Source organism: Rhinopithecus roxellana, chromosome 8 (assembly GCF_007565055.1).
Source record: "Rhinopithecus roxellana isolate Shanxi Qingling chromosome 8, ASM756505v1, whole genome shotgun sequence".
Lineage (NCBI taxonomy): Eukaryota > Metazoa > Chordata > Mammalia > Primates > Cercopithecidae > Rhinopithecus > Rhinopithecus roxellana.
The window spans coordinates 740,696-763,270 of NC_044556.1; the positions used below are offsets into that span (position 1 = coordinate 740,696).

At 42.8% G+C, this 22,575-nt stretch overlaps 1 protein-coding gene and 1 pseudogene across 1 annotated transcript; one reads left to right on the forward strand and one right to left on the reverse strand.

Moving 5' to 3' along the window:
* Window positions 1-894: 894 nt before the first annotated feature.
* LOC104661008 lies at window positions 895-8,377 on the forward strand (annotated as a pseudogene).
* Window positions 8,378-19,038: 10,661 nt separating this feature from the next.
* Window positions 19,039-19,989, reverse strand: LOC104661010 (olfactory receptor 10H4). Its single transcript, XM_010361506.2, is given in 3 exon segments — window positions 19,039-19,470; window positions 19,472-19,707; window positions 19,710-19,989. Coding segments are annotated over 3 exon segments (948 nt in total).
* Window positions 19,990-22,575: the final 2,586 nt, after the last annotated feature.

The window sequence follows — 22,575 nt, forward strand, 5'->3', positions numbered from 1 at the left end:
TGGGGCCTGGTTACACCTGGCATATGCCATACCTGTTTGCACCTGCTATATGTTTACCCCTGGGATCATATGGAGATGGTTATGTTTAGGGCTCAGCTGTGGCCAAGAGTATTTGGGGTATGTGGGGTCTGTCTGGTTCTGTCTGAGATTCCGTTTGAGATGATCTCTTTCTTCTGCTGGTGATGTCTGGACCATGTTTGGGATGTGCCTCATGTCTGGGACCCAGGGTCCCTTTGTAAACATTCTGAGACATTGTTTGAGTGCTATCTGAGACAGGCATCAGGGTATATTTGAATCATGACTACAGAAAGTTTGGGACCAGACATGGGCCATTTTTGGGATATTAAAGGGACCATATTTAAATCCTAATCCTACCTGGGGCCTGCCTACAGGGCATGCTAAGGTCATTTCAAAGTGTCTAAGATCCTTGTTAGAGCATAGTATATCATGCTAGGGCTTGTTATGTATTTTGTGGCCATGTCAGCACATGTTGACACATATCGGGGCCATGTCACATGTTCCAGGTGTATGTCTGGAGAAGGCAGAGAGTGCTGAGGCAGAGAGAGTGTCCTAGGTCCCTGAAAGGCATTTTGTGGAGCGTTGAGCTATGCTCAGGTGTTGCGGAACATGTTAGACTATGTACCAGCCATGTAGAAGTGTGCTGGGGTGTGCTGTGCCATATTATACTGCATTATTGCTCTACTGTACTGCTGTTTGGTCTGGTCTCCCTTCCCCCTCCCTATCTACCTTTTTTTTTTCTGGCCTTGGCCCTCTTCCTGCTATGCTGTGCTTTGAGGGGGGAAGTGTGGTCCCTGGCTTGGAGCCTCACTCCACACCCAAAGTCCATCCCTCACCTTTCTCCTTGGTTTCTGATGGTCCTTATTCATGTCAGCCACCATTGCTCCAAAAGTCGAGGCATTTTACAAGTTCCTGAAGCCCTGGCTGGGTGAGTACCTGTAGGTGAACAAGGGTGGGAAAATTCTTAGGGGGTGGGCAAGAAGAGGGAGATACCCTTGCCCATGGCCCTTGGCTGCTTCTACTAGGGGGTGGGCTCCTGGTGAATGCCGGTGACAAGTGGAGCCGCCACCATCGGATGCTGACGCCTGTCTTCCTTTTCAACATCCTGAAGCCCTATATGAAGATTTTCACTGACAGTGTGAACATCATGCACTGAGTTCTTTGAACCCAGAGTTCCAGCTGCAGCCTTGGGGTGGAGGCACCACAGACAGATCTGGTCTGGAATTTTGGCTCTGCTGGGTGGCATTGGTCATTGCTTTTCCTCTCTGAGCCTTGGTTTCCTCATCTGTAGAATGGGGCTAATAATCCCTACTTAAAAGATGGTCAAGGTGATGTAATGGAGTCATGTCCCTGGTGCATAGTAGGTGCCCAGGAAGTGTCTGTTTCTATGTTTCCTCTTGTAAACTCAAGAGGGTCATGACGAAGATTGTATAGTAGCTGTCGCTGAGTAAGAAGCCACTTGAAAACTCATTGGTTTAAAACAATAAGGTTTTATGATTGCTAACAAGTCTATGAGACAGGTGGTTGGTATATTAGTCTGTTCTCATGCTGCTAATAAAGACATACCTGAGACTGGGCACTTTAGGAAGGAAAGAGGTTTAATTGTCTCACAATTCCACATGGATGGGGAGGCCTCACTAACATGGTGAAAGGTGAATGAGAAGCAAAGTCATGTCTTACATGGTGGCAGGCAAGAGAGTGTATGCAGGGGAACTCTCCCTTTATAAAAAATCAGATCTTGAGAGGCTTATTCACTATCATGAGAACCACATGGGAAAGACTCACCCCCATGATTCAATTATCTCCCACTTGGTCCCTTCCATGACACTTGGGAATTATGGGAGCTACAATTTAATATGAGATTTGGGTGGGGTCACAGCCAAACCACATCTTCTATCCCTGCCCCCTCCTAAATCTCTTGTTCTCACACTTCAAAACCAATCATGCCTTCCAAACAGTCCCTCAAAGTCTTAATTCATCTCAGCATTAACTCAGAAGTCCACAGTGTAAAGTCTCATCTGAGATGAGGCAATTCCCTTCCGCCCGTGAGCCTGTAAAATCAAAAACAAGTTAGTTACTTCCTAGATACAATGGTGGTACAGGCATTGGGTAAATACACCATTCCAAATGGGAGAACTTGTCCAAAACAAAAGGGCTACTGGCCCCATGCAAATCCAAAATGCAGTAGGGCAGTCATTAAACTTTAAAGTTCCAAAATGGACTCCTTTGTCTCCATGTCTCACATTCAGGCCATGCTGATATAAGAGGTGGGCTCCCATGGCCTTGGGCAGCTCCACTCCTGTGGCTTTGCAGGGTACAGGCCCCCTTCTAGCTGCTTTCACTTGCTGGCATTGAGTGTTAGTGGCTTTTCCAGGTGCACAGTGCAGGCTGTCAGTGGATCTACCATTCTGGGATCTTGAGTGGCCCTCTTCTCACAACTCCACTAGGTAGTGCCCCCATAGGGACTATGTGTGGGGGCTTGCACCCCACATTTCCCTTCCATATTGCCCTAGCAGAAGTTCTCCATAAGGGCCTTACCCTTGCAGCAAACTTCTGCCTGGACATCAGGCATTTCCGTACATCCTCTGAAATCTAGGCCAAGGTTCCTAAACCTCAGTTCTTGACTTCAGTGCACCTACAGGCTCAATGCCACATGGAAGCTGCCGAGGCTTAGGGCTTGCACTGTCTGAAGCCATGGCCCAAGCTGTACGTTGGCCACTTGCCATGGCTGGAGCAGCTGGGATGCAGGACACCATGCCCTTAGGTTGCACCCAGCAAAGGGGCCCTGGGCCCAGCCCAAGAAACCATTTTTTCCTCCTAGGCCTCTGGGTCTGTGATGGGAGGGGCTGCCACAAAAGTCTCTGACATGCCCTGGAGTCATTTTCCCCATTGTCTTGGTGATTAACATTTGGCTCCTTGTTACTTCTGTGAATTTCTGCAGCAGGCTTGAATTTCTCCCCAGAAAATGGGATTTTCTTTTCTATTACATCATCAGGCTGAAAAGTTTTCAAACTTTTATGCTCTACTTCCTCTTGAATGCTTTGCTGCTTAGAAATTTCTTCTGCCAGATACCCTAAATCATCTCTCTCAAGTTCAAAGTTTCACAGATCTCTAGGGCAGAAGCAAAGTGCTGTCAACCTCTTTGCTAAAGCATAGCAAGAATCACCTTTATTTCAGTTCTCAACAACTTCCTCACCTCCATCTGAGACCACCTCAGCCTGGACTTCATTGTCCATATCACTATCAGCATTTTGGTCAAAGCCATTCAACAAGTCTCTAGGAAGTTCCAAACTTTTCCAAATCTTCCTGTCTTCTTCTGAGCCCTCCAAACTGTTCCAACCTCTGCCTGTTACCCATTTTCAAAGTCACTTCCACATTTTTGGGTATCTTTACAGCAGCACCTCACTCTACCAATTTACTATATTAGTCCATTCTCATGCTGTTAATAAAGACATACCCAAGACTGGGTAATTTATCAAAGAAAGAGATTCAATTGACTCACAGTTCTACAGGGCTGGAAAGGCCTCAGGAAACTTAAAATCATGGTGGAAGGGGAAGCAAGCACATCCTTCTTCACATGGCAGCAGCAAGAGGAAGTGCTGAGCAAAAGGGGGAAAATCCCCTTATAAAACCATGAGATCTTGTGAGAACTCACTCACTATCATGAGAACACCATGAAAGTAACCACCACCAGGATTAAATTTCCTCCCACCAGGTGTCTCCCACGACAAACAGAGATTATGGGAACTACAATTCAAGATGAGATTTGGGTGGGGACACAGCCAAACCATATCAGTGAGTTCTTCTGGATGTGCAAGGGATATTCATGGTACATGAGCAGTTGTGGGTCAGGTAGGCAGCCTTGCTGGTCTTGGCTCAGCTCTCTCAAATGTTTGAGTTTTAGATGGCTTCAAACTGATACAGATGTCCTCAGCTGGGACTCCTTGGCTTTCCTCCAGTGATTCCATCCCTCCAGAAGGCACCCTATGGTTCACATGGCAGATAGCGTTCCAGGGAGTGAGACGAGGCAGGTTAGATTCATTAGTTGTTACCTCATCAATTTCACATTGTATTTTGTCAAAGAAAACCAAAAGTCCAATAGAGAATCAAAAAGTGGTGGGGAGTAAAAAATGCTCTGGCTCTTAATGGAAGTCACTGAATAAAATCACATTTCAAAGGATATGGATATGGGGGGCAAGTGAAGAATTTGGGCAAGGGCTTTGTGACATCTCTAGGATTTTAAAAAATCTTGCAGATTGATAAGTTAGCTTGTTATGGTTTCATGAATTCTGCCAGAAGACATGAGATTTGTGGGTAAGAGACAAAGCATGATTTATTACTCATAGCACAGCAAGGAGCATGTGTTTCTTGTTGGTTTGCTTTTTTCCCCAAGCCACCCAAATTCCATGGGGCAGCACAGGTGGGCTTCTACTGATGCTTGCTGACATAGTATATTGCGTTACAGGGATGGAGCATTAGGCTTAGGAAATCTGCTTTTATAGCAAGCCTGGTAAGTGTCAAAAGGGAGTCATTACCTCATCCCTCAAGGCTGTTCCCTGCAAATGCAACTCTCAGAAATGGCTCCAGTTAAGAATATCAGTGTCTTACCTTCTTGGCGTACCCAGAAAGGATACTCAGGGCACATGGAGGACTACCTCTCCCAACATAGGGATAGTGTAATAAATTGTCATAATCAATTTATAACAATGCAGGTGAGGAAATCCAACATTGGTTGAGTACGCACCCTATTGACCAGAAACAATGCCATGTTCCCCACTCCACGATGCAAGTATATATTGACTCATTTACTTTTAACAACTCTGTGAATGAGAGATTATTTCTGCCCCAGTGTAGATGATGAAACTGTAGGTCTGAGAGATTAGGGAGCTTGCCCAAGTTCACCTAGCTAATAATCGAGGTTGGAATAGTGGAGCAAGATTTCTAAGCTTGTTTATGTGGCACCAAGGTACATCATCTCAACTGTTCCTGAAGATTTTACAGGGGAAGAGAGGTTAATGTGTTGACCAAGGGCATGCAAGGGTGGAACGTGAATCCAAGTTCTCCTGAACCCCAGTCTTGGGTCTTTGTCTCTTAATAGTAACAGTTGTTGTTCCCAACACAAGCTTGTCCTCCGTGGGGAGGGGTTCCAGGGGAGAAGACAAAGAGGTTGGCTTTGGAGAAGTCCGTCTTGATGGTTGGACTTGGGGAAGGACTCAAAGGAGCTAGGGACCAGCCCCAGTTGTATCCCCTTCTCTGGCTAGGCCAAGTGGCAGCTTCTGGCCTTGGAGGGCAGTGCGCATCTGGACATGTTTGAGCACATCAGCCTCAAGACCTTGGATAGTTCACAGAAATGTGTCTTCAGCTTTGACAGCCATTGTCAGGAGTGAGTCTTTGCCCAGGGTGTGAGAACTTGAGCCATGACTCCAAAGAAGTAGGTTGGGGAGAGAGGACTGACCGGGGCAACCGGAAGTGCCTGCCTCATCAGGGCAACCAGAAGTGCCCGGAGGAGTTATGTCACAGTCTAAATGACTGGTATAAATGTTATCATGAGGTTTCTAGGGATTCCTTGAAGGGGTTTGAGCTGATGGGCATGGTCAGAGCTGAACTCTGTGGAGCACTGACTGTAATGTAGATGTTGCATGGAGTTGACATTGGATGCAAAGATACTAGGGTGGGACATGGACTTTGGACCAGCTGGAAGAGCAGGAAGTCTGAGCTTTGTGGATAGTTTCAGGAAGGAGAAGGGACAGAACTCTATACTGGGGGTAGGGGAGACAGAATAAGAGGATGATGTTCAAGCTATGGTCTGGGTGCGCAGGGGCATGGAGAAGCTCATAGAGATGGAAATCAGGGAGATAAGAGAGTTTGGACAATCCATCTCATGGCTGATCCTCACTCTAACTGTGGGGACATCTGTTTCTGGATACTGTGTTTCCTGATAGGAGGTAGCTCCTGGATGCTGGTGAGAGGTGCTCCTGTGGCTTCAGGTGTGTTAAGTTGTTTGCCTCCCTTTCTGCCCTTATCCTGCAGGAAGCCTAGTGACTATATTGCCGCCATCTTGGAGCTCAGTTCCCTTGTGGCAAAAAGAAACTGGAATATCCTCCTGCACATGGACTTTCTGTATTATCTCACCCCTGATGGGCAGCATTTTGGCAGGGCCTGCGCCTGGTGCATGACTTCACAGAAGCCATCATCCAGGAGCAGTGCTGCACCCTTACTAGCCAGGGTGTTGATTTCCACCAAGTAAAGGCCAAATCCAAGACTTTGGATTTCATTGATGTGCTCCTGCTGAGTAAGGTGGCGTTCTCTGGGATCTGAATTCAAAAAGTAGAAGGAAGCTTCATGTCAAATGTCAGATCAAAGAACTTGGATGTGATCCAGAGTACACTGGGGAGCAATGGAAATTGCTTGAGGAGGGGAGGGACAGGTCAGAGATAGGTTTTAGAGATGACTGTGTGGGACACAAATAGCAGGGGACCTCTAGGTGTGAAACTGACAAGTCTGATACTTTATTTACAAGTTAATAAGCTAGTGTGTCACATTTTTATCTATACATCTACATCTATATCTATGTTGGTGTCTTGTCTGTGTCACTGCCTATGTCTGAGTCTGTGTGTATGACTATGTGTCTGTATGACTATGTCTTTGTCTTTGCCCATGTCTGTCTTTGCCCAGATATAGACATGTGTGTTTATGTCTATATCTTCGCCTGTGTCTTTCTTATGTCCATGTCTTTGTGTCTTTTCTATGTCTATGTCTTTGTCTGGGTCTGTATATGTCTATATCTTTGTGTCTTTTCTGTGTGTATGCTTTTGTTTATGTCTCTATGTTTATAGCTTTGTTCATGCCGGTATCTATGTGTATATCTGTGTCTATCTCTGTCTTTTTGCCTTTTTCTGTGTCTTTGTCTACGTCTATGTGTGTTTGTGTGCCTGTGTCTGTTTCTGTATCTGTGTCTTTGTCTATGTCTATGTCTGTCTATGTCTATGTTGATGTCTTTGTTTATATCCGTGTATTTATCAATGTCTGTCTATGTCTTTCTCTATGCCTATGTCTTTTTTATGTCTATGTCTATCTCTATGTCTATCTTTGTCTATTTCTATGTCTACATATTTCTCTATGCCTAGGTCTTTGTATTTATATCCATGCCTATGTTTTTGTCTATGTGTCTGAGTCTATGCCTATGTTTTTCTATGTGTATGTCTGTTGTGACAGATGCATTAAACACCTGGATCAGAGCAGCCCATTTATTGTTCACAGCAATGCTAGCAGCCAGAGTAGGATTGTGGCACTGGCTCTCCATTCCCAAATCAAATTCCTCCCAGGGGAATTCAATGTTTTTACCTTTATGTGCAGCAGAGTTTGCACCCTAGGAGAGGTGCCCTACATTACAAGTCTTGGCATATCTTCTATTTCTGCCCTCTAGTGAGAGAGAAAGAAAGAGAAAGAGAGAGACAGACAGGTGGGGGATGCAGGGAGGAGAGAGTATTTTGTTCTGGAGCATAAACAAATCCTCTTTAGTGAGATGCCATAGTTTGTAGACTTACAACCCAAATATCTCCACGGGACATAAGATAAAAGTCTATGGATTTAGCACTCTAGAATGTGAGGAAATATATTTTTGGAGTAATATTTAATCTCTAACTTGCAAAGCAAATTGCCAATTATCTTGTAGCCCAGGTTGCCAGGAACTTTTTCTCAGAAAGTTCTCATCATGCAGAAATATGAAAACTTTCATAGGTCATTGAGTCCTCCCACTGGGGACAAAAGAGGAGACCAGGAGGCCAGGGAGGAAGCCTGTGGGTTGGGGGCTCTGGTGATGGTGACCAAGAGATATCTAGGTGTGCAGGTGGGCTTGGGTTTCTGGAAAGAGGGGTCTTCAGAGATTGTCTGACTTTAGACTGATGATCCTTCAGAGCTAGTGTGATCTGTGTGTGCATGTGTGTCTTGCCTTCTCACCAGGATGAAGTTGGGAAGGAGCTGTCTGATGAGGAAATAAGAGCAGAAGTTGACACCTTCACGTTTGAGGGTGAGGGTCCCACTGTGGGACTACAGTAGGGACAAGGGCCTCTCCATCCCAGGGATGTGGGAGATGAACCCTGCATCACTCCATTCAGCCCATCCTCCCACAACCCCACCATCCTCCTGAGGACCTGGATGCGTGGGCGCTTTCCACCCTCTGGTGCTGAAGCAGCCCAGAGACTCAAGCCTGTCTTGCTGCCCCTCAGGCCATGACATCAAGATCAGTGGCCTCTCCTGGGTCCTATACAACCTTGCAAGGCACCCAGAATACCAGGAACACTGCCAGCAGGAGGTGCAAGAGCTTCTGAAGGACCACGAGCCTAAAGAGATTGAATGATGAGTGCAGGTTCTTCTGGCTGGTTCCTGAGGCCTTCTCATTGGCTCTGCTCCCCAAATGGGAAGTGGGGAAGTTGTTTTGTCAGTTCTGCCACTTTTGCTTACGGGGAACAGAAGCAGAGAACCACAGGCAGTGCCAGCCTGGCTAGCAGGGGAAAGACTGCAGGCTGTTAGGACAGAAAGACCTGGGCTACTCTTTCTTAAAGAACTAAAAGTAAAACTACCACTTGATCCAGCAATCCCACTACTGGTATCCAAACCCTCAAAAGAAGTCATTATATGAAAAAGACACATGTACACACATGTTTTTAGCAGCACAATTTGTATTTGCAAAAATATGAAACCAACCTAAGTGGCCATCAACCAATGAGTGGATATAGAAAATGTGGTATATGTACACCATGGAGTACTACTCAGCTATCAAACAGAATGAAATACGGCTTTGCAGCAACTTGGCTGGAGCTGGAGGCCATTATTCTAAGTGAAGCAACTCAGGAATGGAAAACCACGTCATATGTTCTCACTTATAAGTGGGAGCTAAGCTATGGGTATGTAAAGGCATACAGAAGGGTTTAATGGGCACTGGAGACTCAGAAGAGGGAAGGTGGGAGGGGGATGAAGGACAAAAAACTCCATATTGGGTTCAATGTATGCTACTCACAGGCTTAAGAATGATATAATGGACTTAGGGGCCTCAAAGACAAGGGTGGGAGGGGGTCAGGGAGAAAAGATTACATATAGGGTACAGCCTACACTGCTTGGGTAATGAGTGCACTAAAACCTCAGAAATCATGGCTAAAGAACTTATCCATGTACCACCTGTACCCCCCAAACTATTGAAATAAATAGAAATAGAGATGCAGCCAGGCGTGGTGGCTCATGCCTGTAATCCCAGCACTTTGGGAGGCTGAGGTGGGTGGATCACTTGAGCCAAGGAGTTCAAGACCAGTGTGGGCATCATGGTAAAACCCCATTTCTGCAAAAAATACAGAAAGTAGCTGGGTGTGGTGACATGGGCCTATCTGTAGTCTCAGCTACTCAGGAGATTGAGTGGGGAGGCTTCCTTGAGCCTAGGAGGTTGCAGTGAGCTGTGATTGCACCACTGCCCTTTAACCTGGGTGACACAGCAAAACTCTATCTCAAAAATAAAATAAAATAAATGATTGCCAGAAAGGGAAGAAGTGGGGATCAGGAGTTGCTCTACCAGGTTCCAGGCACCAAAGGGGACTTTGGAAATTTTGGGGGAGCTATTTTTCTGTGGTTGGACCCACTGAGAATCAGTGTTGGCCTGGACTGCCCCTCCTGGAGTCACTGAACATCCTGGCTGATTTCAGCCCCCTTCAAAGAAGACACTGAAGAGTGTGGGTCCCAGAGGTGCAGAGCCTAGTTAAGTGCTGATTTTGCTCGGTCTAAGGAAGGACTATGCCCTTTAACAATATTGATAGCTGACATGATCCAGTGCTTATGAGCTGCCAATCATCGTGTCCTCATTATTATTATTATTTTCACTTTACAGATGAGGAAACTGAGTTTCAGAGGTTAGTTCACTTATCTGAGGACACGTCACATGAGGGGTGGGTATGGGATTCAGACATTCCGAGAATTCTCTAGGAAGTATGAGAGATAATCAATCACCGATTCAAGAAGCTCAGAGACTTCCAAAAGGATAAATTCTTTTCTTTCTTTTTCCTTTTTTTTTTCGAGATGGAGTCTCACTCTGTCTCCCAGGATGAAGGGCAATGGGGTGATCTTGGCTCACTGCAACCTCCGCCTTCCGGGTTCAAGCGATTCTCCTGCCTCAACCTCCCGAGTGGCTGGGATTACAGGCACATGCCACCAGGCTTGGCTAATTTTTATATTTTTACTAGAGACAGGGTTTCGCCATGTTGGCCAGGCAGATCTCGAACTCCTGACCTCAGCCTCCCAAAGTGTTGGGATTACAGGCGTGAGCCACCATGCCTGGCCTCCAAAAGGATAACTTCTAAAAAGTGCATATAGACAAACATGAACACAAATATACACATACACACACACACAGCCCTAGAAACATAGTAGTCAAAACTGCTAAAAACCAAAGAAAAAAGAAAAGTTATGATTGTAGCTAGGCAAAAAGACACAAAAATGATACAATCTGTGACATTTTCCCAGCAATGCATTTGATCACTGAAAGGTTCTCTGCAAATATTAGCACACTTTTCCTTGCTGCATCGTATCCTGTCTTTAAATTTTGAGGTTATACATGAATTTGTCAGGAATGACTTTGACTGCATTCTCTGAGAGAGGAGTTGTAAGAACAACGCCTACATTGTCATAACCACACCTTTATCTCTGACAAATATCTTTACAAATCCATGTAACAAGAAACCTGGAAGGGAAAATGCACCAGAGGCTGGGTGTGGCGGCTCATGCCTGTAATCCCAGCACTTTCGGAGGCTGAGGTTGGTGGATCACTTGAGCTCAGGAGTTCGAGACCAGCCTGGGCAACATGGCGAAACCCCGTTTCTACCAAAAGTACAAAAATTAGAAAGGCATGGCGACGTGTGCCTGTAGTCCCAAATACTCGGGAGGCTTAGGTGGGAGGATTGCTTGAGCCTGGGAGATTGAGTCTGCAATGAGCCATGATCGTGCCACTGCACTCCAGCATGGGCGACAGAGTGAGACCTGTTGAGAGAGTGAGTGAGAGAGAGAGAGAGAGAGAGAGAGAGAGAGAGAGAGAGAGAGAGAGAATGCAATAGGTATCTCCAGGCACATTCTTGGGCAAGCTACTGTCCCCAGCAAACTTTGTGGAGAAAACTTTGGGGAGGCAAAGTGCCTTCTCAATATCTGTGTCATCTCCTTATGACATGTATTGATGATGATGGCAGGGATACTGCAGGCCTTGCTGAGCAAGAAGGGAAACATTTGGCAGTTTACATGGGGGTAGACTTTTTCTCTTCTTTTTTTGAGACAGTCTCACTCTGTTTCCCAGGCTGGAGTGCAGTGGTGTGATCTCAGCTCACTGCAGCCTCAACCTTCCGGGATCAAGCAACCCACCCACCTCAGCCTCCTGAGTAGCTGGGACTACAGGCATGCACCACCATGCCTGGGCTTTGTGTGTGTGTGTGTGTGTGTGTGTGTGTGTGTGTATTTCTTTTTCTTTCTTTCTTTTTTTTTAAGACTGAGTCTTGCTCTGTCACCTGAGTTGGAGTGTAGTGGCGCAATCTTGGCTCACTGCAACCCTGCTTCCCGGGTTCCAGCGATTTTCCTGACTCAGCCTCCCAATTAGCTAGGATTACAGGCACCCACCACCACACCCAGCTAAATTTTTGTATTTTTAGTAGAGATGGGGTTTCACCATGTTGCCCAAGCTAGTTTCTAACTACTGAGCTCAAGCAATCCACTCACCTCAGCTTCCTGAGTGGTTGGGACTACATGCATGTACCACCATACCTGGGCTTTTTTTTGTATTTTTTTTTTTTTTTTTTTTTTTTTTTTTTTGTAGAGACGGGGTTTCATCATGTTGGCCAGGCTAGTCTCTAACTACTGAGCTCAAGTAACTTGCCAGACTTAGCTTCCCAAAATGCTGGGATTACAGGTGTGTACCACTGCACCAGATCAGGGGGTGGACATTTTCTATTATAGAAAGGGTGTGTCTTCTTCAATAAAAACCATCCTTACCCTTATTAGTTACTGCAGACTACAGACGACACCAGAAAACAAATATACAAAGTCAGACACACAGATTCATACAAACTCTCACCCAAGGTTGCTGTTGATCTGTCTGTACGCCACAGCCCTGAATTCAGCGTGAGTTCATATGGAGTGAACCCTAAATCAGTGCATCAGCACCATTAGGCTGCCAAATCCCGGTTACTCCCATGAAAGCAATGCCATGCCAGTGGGTCACAGGTGCAAAGCTCAGAGCTATCTGGGGCTTCTGGTCAACCTCGGGTGTGAGTTCAAATGTCAAAATTTCAAACATGGAAGATACGAGAAGTAGGGCTGGCCCTGGCAGATGCCGGGCACCAGAGGGGACAATGAAATTTTTGCAGTAGGGGCTTTCTTACTTTTGCTGAGCAGCCAAAGTGAGTAGAAGTGTGGGAGTCAATGGTTACCTCCTTAAGGCCTCCAAAGCACTGCTTTTGGATCCTGACAGCAGGTCCAGGTGTCTGGAGGATGCTGCCAGGGTGAGAAGAGGGTGCAGGGGAAGGAAGAGGACCCATCTCCTTCAGCACCAGAGACATTGACTGCCCTGGGATTTCTTGGCCTCCTAGGATGCAGGCAACTCTGGCTCAGGTGCATGCCATACACTCCTGCAGCACAAAGTCCAATGACCAGGCACCTTACAGGGTCCTACAGAGTGGAGACCGGGGAGGATTACCGATTGTACACACAGATAGAATAAATGTTGCAAGTGAAATATATAAACATATAAATAGTTATACATACATAAACAAGTACATGTTAAGCTGAAAAGTTATTCATGCTAGAGTTTATTTATGCAAATATGACAAGTAGAAGCGTAGGCATGTATGAACTCTCCACCTCATTTCTGTGAAAATGTTGCAGACATACTGGGTGTTCTGCACCTCACTCTCTTAGCATCATATCTTGCCTCCCTTGATATGTGTGCACGTAAAGGAAGACACATTTTAAACAATCCCCCTCCTCATCGATTTTATGACTGGTTACATAAGACCCATTGCCATAGAGTATCTACCTTCTAATATTCTGTAAAAGAATAGGATGTGTGTGTGTGCACGTGTGTGTGTGTGTGTGTGTGCACTGAGCTCTCCATGCTAGGGAGGCATTTAAGCAGAGACTGTCAGGGATACAGTAGCTGGGCTGTGCAGTGCTCACCTCTTCATTGGATGGGAGGCTGGGCTCCATGGGTTGTCCAGTTCCCAGCTCTAGAACAGCTGATGTCCTCCTCAAAAATCCACCTGTGAGTCCATCTTAACACCTGGCAGGAGTTCAAGGTTTCCTGTTGTTCTCCATGGAAAACTCTTCTAGATTCAGACCAAGGCTCCCTGTGTCCAGGAGGTTGCTCTCCTAGCCATTATCCACAGCCTAAGAGAGCAGGTGGTGTGGGCAAGCTGGAGCTTTAGGGCCCTTCTCCCAGACAGTGCAAGGCCATGTCTCTGCCCCCTGTGGGATCCAGGTCAGAACCCATATCCAGCTTACACAGCAACCGCAGCAACAGCAGGAACAGTGAGTTGCACTTGCTGAGCCCTTAGTCTGCCTTGTGCATTTTGCATGTATTGTCTGTTTTAGTTATTATCATGACCTTGTGAGGCGGGTGCTGCTGAAACGCCCATTTACAGACATGAAGGAGCACAGCCCGGTGGTGAGGGTGGCACAATGTGAGGCTGGTTGGGTGGTCTGGGTGTACAGTCCGGCTCTACCAGCTGTGCGACTGTGGGTGGTCACTTAAATATATTTCCTGGACTTAATTTCTCATTTGTAGAATGAAAAACAAGGTGGTTAATATACTGAAAAGACTTATAACGGGTTCCGTGACTCATGTTGGCAAATGTCGATGGCCCTAGTAGGAAGAACTGCATCTCGTGGGCTGAGTGCCATCTCAGCCACAATAAATACAACACCAGGTAGATTTCTAAAGTTTTTGATGCCAGTCCCTGGCACCCAGTACTAGTACCAGTCGCTGGCAACTCTGGACTCACACAGGGCATGGGACAACTCGCTTCCCTGAATGGAAGGACACAAGCCCAACTGGCTTCACCACCTCTGCTGACTGCAGAGCCCCAGGGCCTTGAGTGAACTTAGGCAGTAGCCAGATAGTGGTCATAGGAGGTTTTGTGTGGGATCCAGTGCTCTGCTGCTTTTAGGTTTAACCCAGCACAGTTCCAGTGCTGGTGGCCACAGAGATGCTCGTGTCAGTGCAGGTCACAGAGGTGCTTGTGTCAGTGCATCCCCAACTCCTGGAGGCTTAGAACAGAGAGAGAGCAGCTATGTTTGTTTCTGAGAAAGTAAGGGGAAAAAATGTGTCTCTGTCTGGGAATCCAGAGAATTCTTTCAAATGTTATCCGAGACCATCAAGGTGGTACCTTTATGAGTCTGCAAGAACCACAGTGTTATTGAGCTTGGGGTGCCCCCTAATGCAGATACAGCATATTTTACAACACCTAAGTCTCCGAATACCTGGAAGCCTTCCTAAGAAATATGGGTACAAACAAACCCAGACTGAGAAGATTATAACAAACACCTAACTCTTCAATGACCAGACACAGATGACTATCCAGAAGCATCAAGGCCATCCAGGAACACATGACCTCACCAAAGGAACGAAATAAGTCACCAGGCACCAATCCTGGAGATACAGAGATATGTGACCTTTCAGCAGAGAATTCAAAATAGCTGTTTTCAGAAAACTCAAAGAAATTCAAGATAACACAGAAAAAGAATTCACATTTCTATTAGGCAAATTTAACAAAGAGACAGAAATAATTGAAAAGAATCAAGCAGAAAGCCTGGCATTGAAAAATGCAATGGACACGCTGAAGAATACATGATTCTTTTAATAGAAGAATTGATCAAGGACAAGAAAGAATTAGTGAGCTTGAAGAAAGGATGTTTGAAAATGCACAGTCAGCGGGGACCAAAGAAAAAAAACTAAAAAATGAAGCATGCCTACAGGATCTGGAAAATAGCCTTAGCCTCAGAAGGCCAAATCTAAGAGTTATTGATCTTAAAGAGAAGGTAGAGGGAGAGAGAGAGAGAAGGTAGAGAGAGAGGGGTAGAATGTTTACTCACAGGGGTAATAACACAGAACTTCCCAGACCTAAAGAAAGCTATCAATATCCAAGTACAACAAGGTTACAGAACACCCAGCACATTTAACCCAAAGTGGACTACCACAAGGCATTTAATAAGCAAACTCTAAAAGGTTGAGGATAAAGAAAGGATCCTGAAAGCTGCAAGGGAAAAGAAACAACATAAAATAGAGATAGAGCTCCAACACATCTGGCCAGTGGACTTTTCAGTGGAAACTTTACAGGCCAGAAGAGAGTGACACGACATATTTAAAGTGCTGAAGGAAAAATCGTTTACCCTAGAATAGTAAATTTAGTGAAAATGTTCTTCAAAGATGAAGGAGAAATAAAGCCTTTCCAAGATAGTCCTTACTTATCAATCATAGCATGGAATGTAAATAAACTAAACTCTTCAATCAAAAGACATAGAGTGGCTCCGTGGATTACAAAAAAAAGATCCAATGATTTGTTACCTTCAAGAAGCACATTTCACCTGTAAAAACATACACAGTCCAAAAGTGACGGGATAGAAAAAGACACTTCATGTCAATAGAAGTTTAAAAAGCACAGGAGTGGCTGTATTTATATCATACAATATAGATGCCAAGACACAAAAGAGACAAGAAGATTGTTGTCTTTTGGACCTAACTGATATTTACAGGACATTTCCTCCAATGGCTGCAGAATATACATTCTTTTCCTCAGCACATAGATCATTCTCAAGGAAACACCAGATGTTTGATCACAAAACATGTCTGAAAACATTCAAAAATCTGAAATAAAATCAAATATCTTCTCTGATCACAGTGGCCTAAGCAATAATAAGAGAAAATTTGGAAACTCTGCAAACATATGGGAATTAAACAAAATGCTCCAGAATGACCAGTTGGTCCACAAACAAATTGAGAAGGAAATTGAAAAATTCTATTAAGCAGATGATAATGGAACCCCAATATACCAAAACCTGTGGGATACAGTGAGAGCTATAAACGTTCCTCTTATTGCTGCTCTCACTGCATCCCATTGGTTTTGGCAAGCCAGGCACAGAAAGGCAAACATCACATGTTCTCAAATATTTATGGGATCTAAAAATCAAAACAGTTGAACTCATGAGGTTGCCAGAGGCTGGGAAGGGTAGTGATGGGTGACTGGGGGAAGCGGGAGGGATGGTTAATGAGTACAAAAAGTAGTTAGAATGAATAACATTTGGTATTTGATAGCACAATAGGGTGACTATATTCAATAATAATTTAATTGTACATTTTAAAATAACTAAAAGAGTATAACAGGATTGATTTTAACACAAAGGATACAAACTTGAGGGGGTGGGTACCCCATTTTGCATGGTATGATTATTATTTATTGCATTCCTGTATCAAATATCTCAAGTGCCCCATAAATATATACACGTACTATACACACACACAAAATACATTTTTGAAGTGGCAAGAGATACAAACAGACATTACTCAGAAGATGACATAGAAAAAGCAAACAAACATATTAAAATATCCTGAACATCATTGATTTAGCAGATAAATGAAAATCAAAACTACAATAAGAAATCATCTCACCCCAGTAAAAATGGCTTCTACCCAAAAGACAGGAAATAACACATACCGGTGAGGATGAGGAGAAAAGGAAACCCTTGTACACTGTTGTTGGGGATGTAAGTTAGTACCATCACTATGGAGAACAGTTTGGAGGTTCCTCAAAAAAGGAAAAATACAGCTACCATACCATCCGGTAATCCCACTGCTAGGTATCTACCCCAAAGAAAAGACACCAGTGTATCAAAGAGATACCTGCCATCCTATGTTTATTCCTGCACTATTCACAATAGCCAAGATTTGGAGGCAATCAAAGTGTCCATCAACAATTGAATGGATAAAGAAGATGTGGTACGTATACATGATGAAGTACTATTCAGTGATAAAAAGAATGAGATTCTGTCATTTGTAACCACATGGATGGAACTTGAGGACAATATATTAAATAAATAAGCCAGATACAGAAAGACAAACTTTGCATGTTTTCGCTTATTTGTGGAAGCTAAGAATTAAAACAATTGAACTCACAAAGATAGAAAGTAGAAGAATCGTTACCAGAGGCTGTTAAGGGTAGTTGGGGCTTCTGGTGGGGAGTGGGAATGGTTAATGGGTACTAAAAAATAGTAGGAATGAATGAATAAGACCTAGTAGTTGCTAGCATAACAGAGTGACTATAGTAAGAAATAGTAAGAAATGATTTAGTTAATTATTAATTAAAATACATCAATTAAAATGCAGAGATTGTCAGAGTGGGTAAAAAAAATAAGACTCAGATATAAGCGTTTTTTTTTGAACAAGAAAACCACTGTAAATATAAAGGCATATATAAAGTGAAAAGTAAATGGATGGAGAAAGATATACCATAGCAACATTAGTCAAAAGAAAGCAGAAGAAAAAGGTAACAAATTGGTTAACACCCACAACACCTTGGCTCTTGGAAAAAAATTTTGATTTATTTGTATAGAAAGTTCTGCTTCTGTAGCAGTTTTATAGGACTCATTTAATGCCATTTCCATCATCAACTGTGTCACTTCATCATCTGTGACCATATTCCCAGAGGGTCTCTCACTGGTTGCCATGGTGCTTCATTGATGATAAGCACACATGCAAGTGTTGTCCAGAGCATGTAGGATAAGGCAAAGGATAGTTTGCTTTTGTTAGGAATTTTATAGCATAAACATAGGATAAAAATTCTCCCAACCATGTCAGCTTTTGACTTTTTAAGGCCATCATCTCTGCTTTTCTAGAATGAAATCTCTTTCAGTGTTGACCTTCACATTCCAGCACCAGCAGGAAGCACAGGTGAGGACACTATGAGTAGCATTAGAAGAGCAGTCACACTGTAAAAATAATATTCATTCCTCAGCTGGTGGAACCAATGGCCAGAACCAGAAAACCAGAAAACTGATGCATCCATTGGAGGCAAGGGAGTACATATCCTAGAATGACCCATTGAGATTGCGGAGCAACTGTGTCAAAAATGCTTGGAAGATACACGTGGCTATCTTATTAGGATATATTACAGCCCTATTATTCGGACATATTAAAGCCCTATTACCAGCCTCCTTTTTTCTATTTTGCCCTATATTCTTAGTTATTACATTTCCTGTACAGATAAAAATATCTAAAGGACTCCCTTTTTACTTGACACCTGCTTTCTCTCTCTCCCTCTCTCTCTCTGTCTTTCGCTCTTTCTTCTGTCTCTGTATCTCTCTTTCTTTCTTCTGTCTCTGTCTCTGTATCTCTCTCTCTCTCTCTCTCTCTCTCTCCTTGCCCTCTCTACACTTTTGCATTCTGACATCCTTCACTCAACTCAACATACTATTATCCATACACAAACTTAGGGTATATCTCTCCCAAAGACAGTGAGGAACTTTAAATAAGAAACCAGTTTATCTGAGCAAATAGTTTATTTTCCTTTGTACATTTCTTCTAATTAAAAGGATAATATTTATAAAACACTGGACAGAGTGCCAATACGTGGAAAAAGCTGGCTGGCATTACGACTATCATGTTATTCTTGCTTTTTCTTACACTAGGGGAAAATAAAATCTTTTTTGCCTGTCCATTCAAGAAGAACTATGTTCACAAGTGCCCAGACACATCCACGTGATGATGCCTACCTGTCCATGGACAGAAAATACATTACTAGGCACAGATAATGGGATAAAGATAATCACAATGGCTCATAAACAAGAGATTATGATCACATGAGCCTACGCAAAAAGGGAAGGGAAAACAATAGCTAGTATGTATCAAACACATATTTTCACACACCTGAACCCTTAGAACAGCTCTATGGAAATACACATCATTATCCTCAGCCCTTCGGTTATATTTTATCACCACCAAACTGGTGCTCAGGAGCTTAGAGTACAGAATTTTCTGTAAAAGTTTTTATTTATGGCATTCTTCAGCTCCTTGTTCCTTAGGCTGAAAATGATTGGGCTAAGGAAGGGGGTGAAGACAGTATAGGTGGTGGCCATCAAGGCATCACTGTACATAGAATGGAGACCCTTGGGCTTGAGGTAGATAAGGGAGGCAAAACTATAGTGCGTGACCACCACAGTGAGGTGGGATACACACGTGGAGAAAGTCTTGTGCCGGCCCTCAGCAGAGGGAATCCTCAAGATGGCAGCCACAATGAAGACATAGGAGAGGATGATGAGGAATAAACAGCCTATCAGGGCTGTGACACACACCAGCATCACACCCATGATGACAGATGATGTCTTGTTCCCACAGGTCAACTTCAAGAGGGAAAGTACATGACAGAAAAAATGGTGGATCACTGTTAGACCCACAGAAAGTGAGGTGAAAAACTATCATTGTCACCATCATCCCCATGACTGAGCCACCAGCCCAGGTCCAGGCCACAAGACGGGCACAGTCACGGGGGCTCATGAGCACGTTGTAACGCAGTGGGTGGCAGATGGCCACGTAACGATCATAGCCCATGACCATGAGAAGGAAGGAGTGAGTGAAGCCGAACATGAAGGAGAAGAACATTTGGTTGGCACAAGACACAAGGTGATGGAACGATGGGTGGAGAGCAGATCAGCTAGCATGCGAGGGGTGATGGCAACAGTGAACAGAATTTCAGAGATGGAGAGGGCACACAAGAAGAGGTACATGGGTGTGTGGAGTCTGCATTCAAACCAGATTGTGGCCATGATGAGAAGGTTGCCCAGCAATGTGAACAGGAACATCAGGAGGTACAGCAGGAACAAGACAGGCAGGAGCTGCTGGGGGAAGGCTGAGAAGCCAAAGATGATAAATTCAGACATGGTGCTGTAGTTCTGACCAGGCATGGATACTGTATCTGGTGAGATCAGAAACAAAATTAAGTGACAGTGGTTAAAACATAGACTCTAGCACAGACCAAGTGACAACTCAACAGCTCTATGCTATTCAACAACTGGCGGAATTCTCTGCGTCTCACATTCCTCATCTGTAAAATGGAATAAATAATAATAGTTTTTAACATTCGGCAATATGACAAAGATCAAATGAGATCAATATATTAGATGATCAAGTCAGATTTTGGATACTAATTGGGTTTCTATTAACACTGACTAACATAGAGAAAAGGTTCGATACTTGGAGCCATTAGAGACAGGCATAGATGATCAAGGTCAGATTCTCTTGATAATGTGTGCCAGTTCTAGAAGACATGTATTTTGATCTTGAGGTTTAAATTCTTTTTCCCTGGGAATATTTGTCTTTTAATTGTTTATTTAACCTATTTACATTTATTTTAATACTGTTTTATTGGTACTTGTTTATGCCATCCTATTTCAAATGGTACATTTACTATTCTAAAAAAATGAACAGAAAATTTGAAAAGAAAAGGCTGGATACATACCTGTCAGACAAATATGCACCAAATGAAAGCTGAGGTTGCAATCTTAATAATAATAAAAGGTGGAATTTAAGGGAACAGTGATCACAATGTCTCTAATACCATATACCACTCCAGGGAACCAGAGTTCCTTGAGACACGGCAGATCTGTGGTCTGGACATGGAAGAAAGCCTTGGACATCTTGTACCGGTGTGAAATGAAACCTTCACTAAGTAATGGGATAATATTAAAAGCCTGCAGGTACTAGATTGAAAAGATGCCCACTAGTCAAAAAGAATAATCATTGTACAGAAGATGGAGGAATAAGCTAAATGACACTGTGAGGAAGCTTTCAGAAAAATTCGTAAGGTGGGTAATTCCATAGAACAATTTGTCTGCCCTCATGGATAAAGCCTCATCCAAAGGAGAGATTTGAGGACATAACAAACTGGGATGCAACATAGGGGACTAGTTGAATATTGATTTACATAACCAGCTGTAAGTATTTTTAAGGCAATAGAGAACATTTTGATTATAGTATAAATGAATGATTAGATATGAGTAATATCAAAGCATTATTATTGATCTAATTACTAATTATTTAGAGACAGGTCTTGCTCTGTCCACCAGGTTAGAGTAGGATCATGATTCACTGCATCCTGGAACTCCTGGGCTCAAGCAATCCTCTGCCTCAGCCTCCTAAATAGCTGGGACTACAGGTGTGTGTCACCTCACCTGTCTAATTAAATTTTTTTTTCCCATAGAAACAGGATCTCACATTCTTGCCCAAACTAGTCTCAAACTCCTGGCCTCAAGTGATCTTCTTATCTCATTCTCCCAAAGTGCTGGGATTATAGGCACGAGCCACCATGCCCAACTAATTGTTTTTTAAGAGTGCAATCTGGTTATTTCGGCTAAGAAGAAAATTGTTTAGTTTCTTGATGCATGCTAAAATGTTTAAATCACACACACTAAAGGACAGAGAATAATATTTATAGCATTTAAAAGAACATTGTAGCCACCAGCATTAATATAATAAGTCTACATTACTATATATCCTGGAATATTAAGTAATAAATAATACAACTTCAGTGAGATAGACATAAATAACTAAATCAATGACCAATAGATAGATACTATAGTTAGAAAGTTTAACAGAGTTCAGAAATGTAATTTATTAATTATTAATTATAATACAATTAATAATATTCAGACATTAGCTATTATATATTAGACCCTTCACCAAACAGAGAATAAATATTTTTTCAAGCACATACTTTTATAAAAACTGACATTTCATTAACATATAAAAAAGTATTTAATTCCAAAGTATAAATGTTATATAGATTATAATGCATTAACAGTAAAAATTAATAGAGAAGAAATAGCTTTTCAAATCTCACTATGTTTGGAAGCTAACTATATAATTGAATAATCTTTGGGTTCAACAGTAAATTATGAAAATTAAGAAATCTTTAGAATTAAGTAATTATTCAAATATTGAGTGTCAACATTTTAACCTAAAATAGTACTTTGAGGGAAATATACAGCACCAAATAGATTTATCAAGAAAGTTCCTCAAGAAAAGTTCATGCTTAATAAAACCAAAATCAAGCATTAGAAAAGATTGAGACCATATAGGGAAATAAGGAGAAGGTGCCAATAACAAAACCCAAAATTAAAAATGGTAAATAATTACAGAGACAATGAATATGTTTAAATTAATAAAAAGTTTTAAAAAATAATATATTTGCATTGTAGATGAAATGATCAAATACTTAGAAAAATATAAAATTCTAAAACTGGTTCAAGAAAAATGGGGACCTCGTATGCTCAAATAAGCTTTAAAGAAATTGAAATGGTAGTCAAAGATTGTCTCTCTCTAAAATCTTTGCCTCAGTGGGTTTTATTAAAGTGTAGTAATTATTATTAAACTGTTAAGAAATGATTAGTATCTTATACATGTACTTCAAAAGCAGAGAAGTGTTAAGAAATCTGACCAGCACATCTCATCACGTTAATGCAATCTTGGCCTAAAATCAGGTAAGAATATTT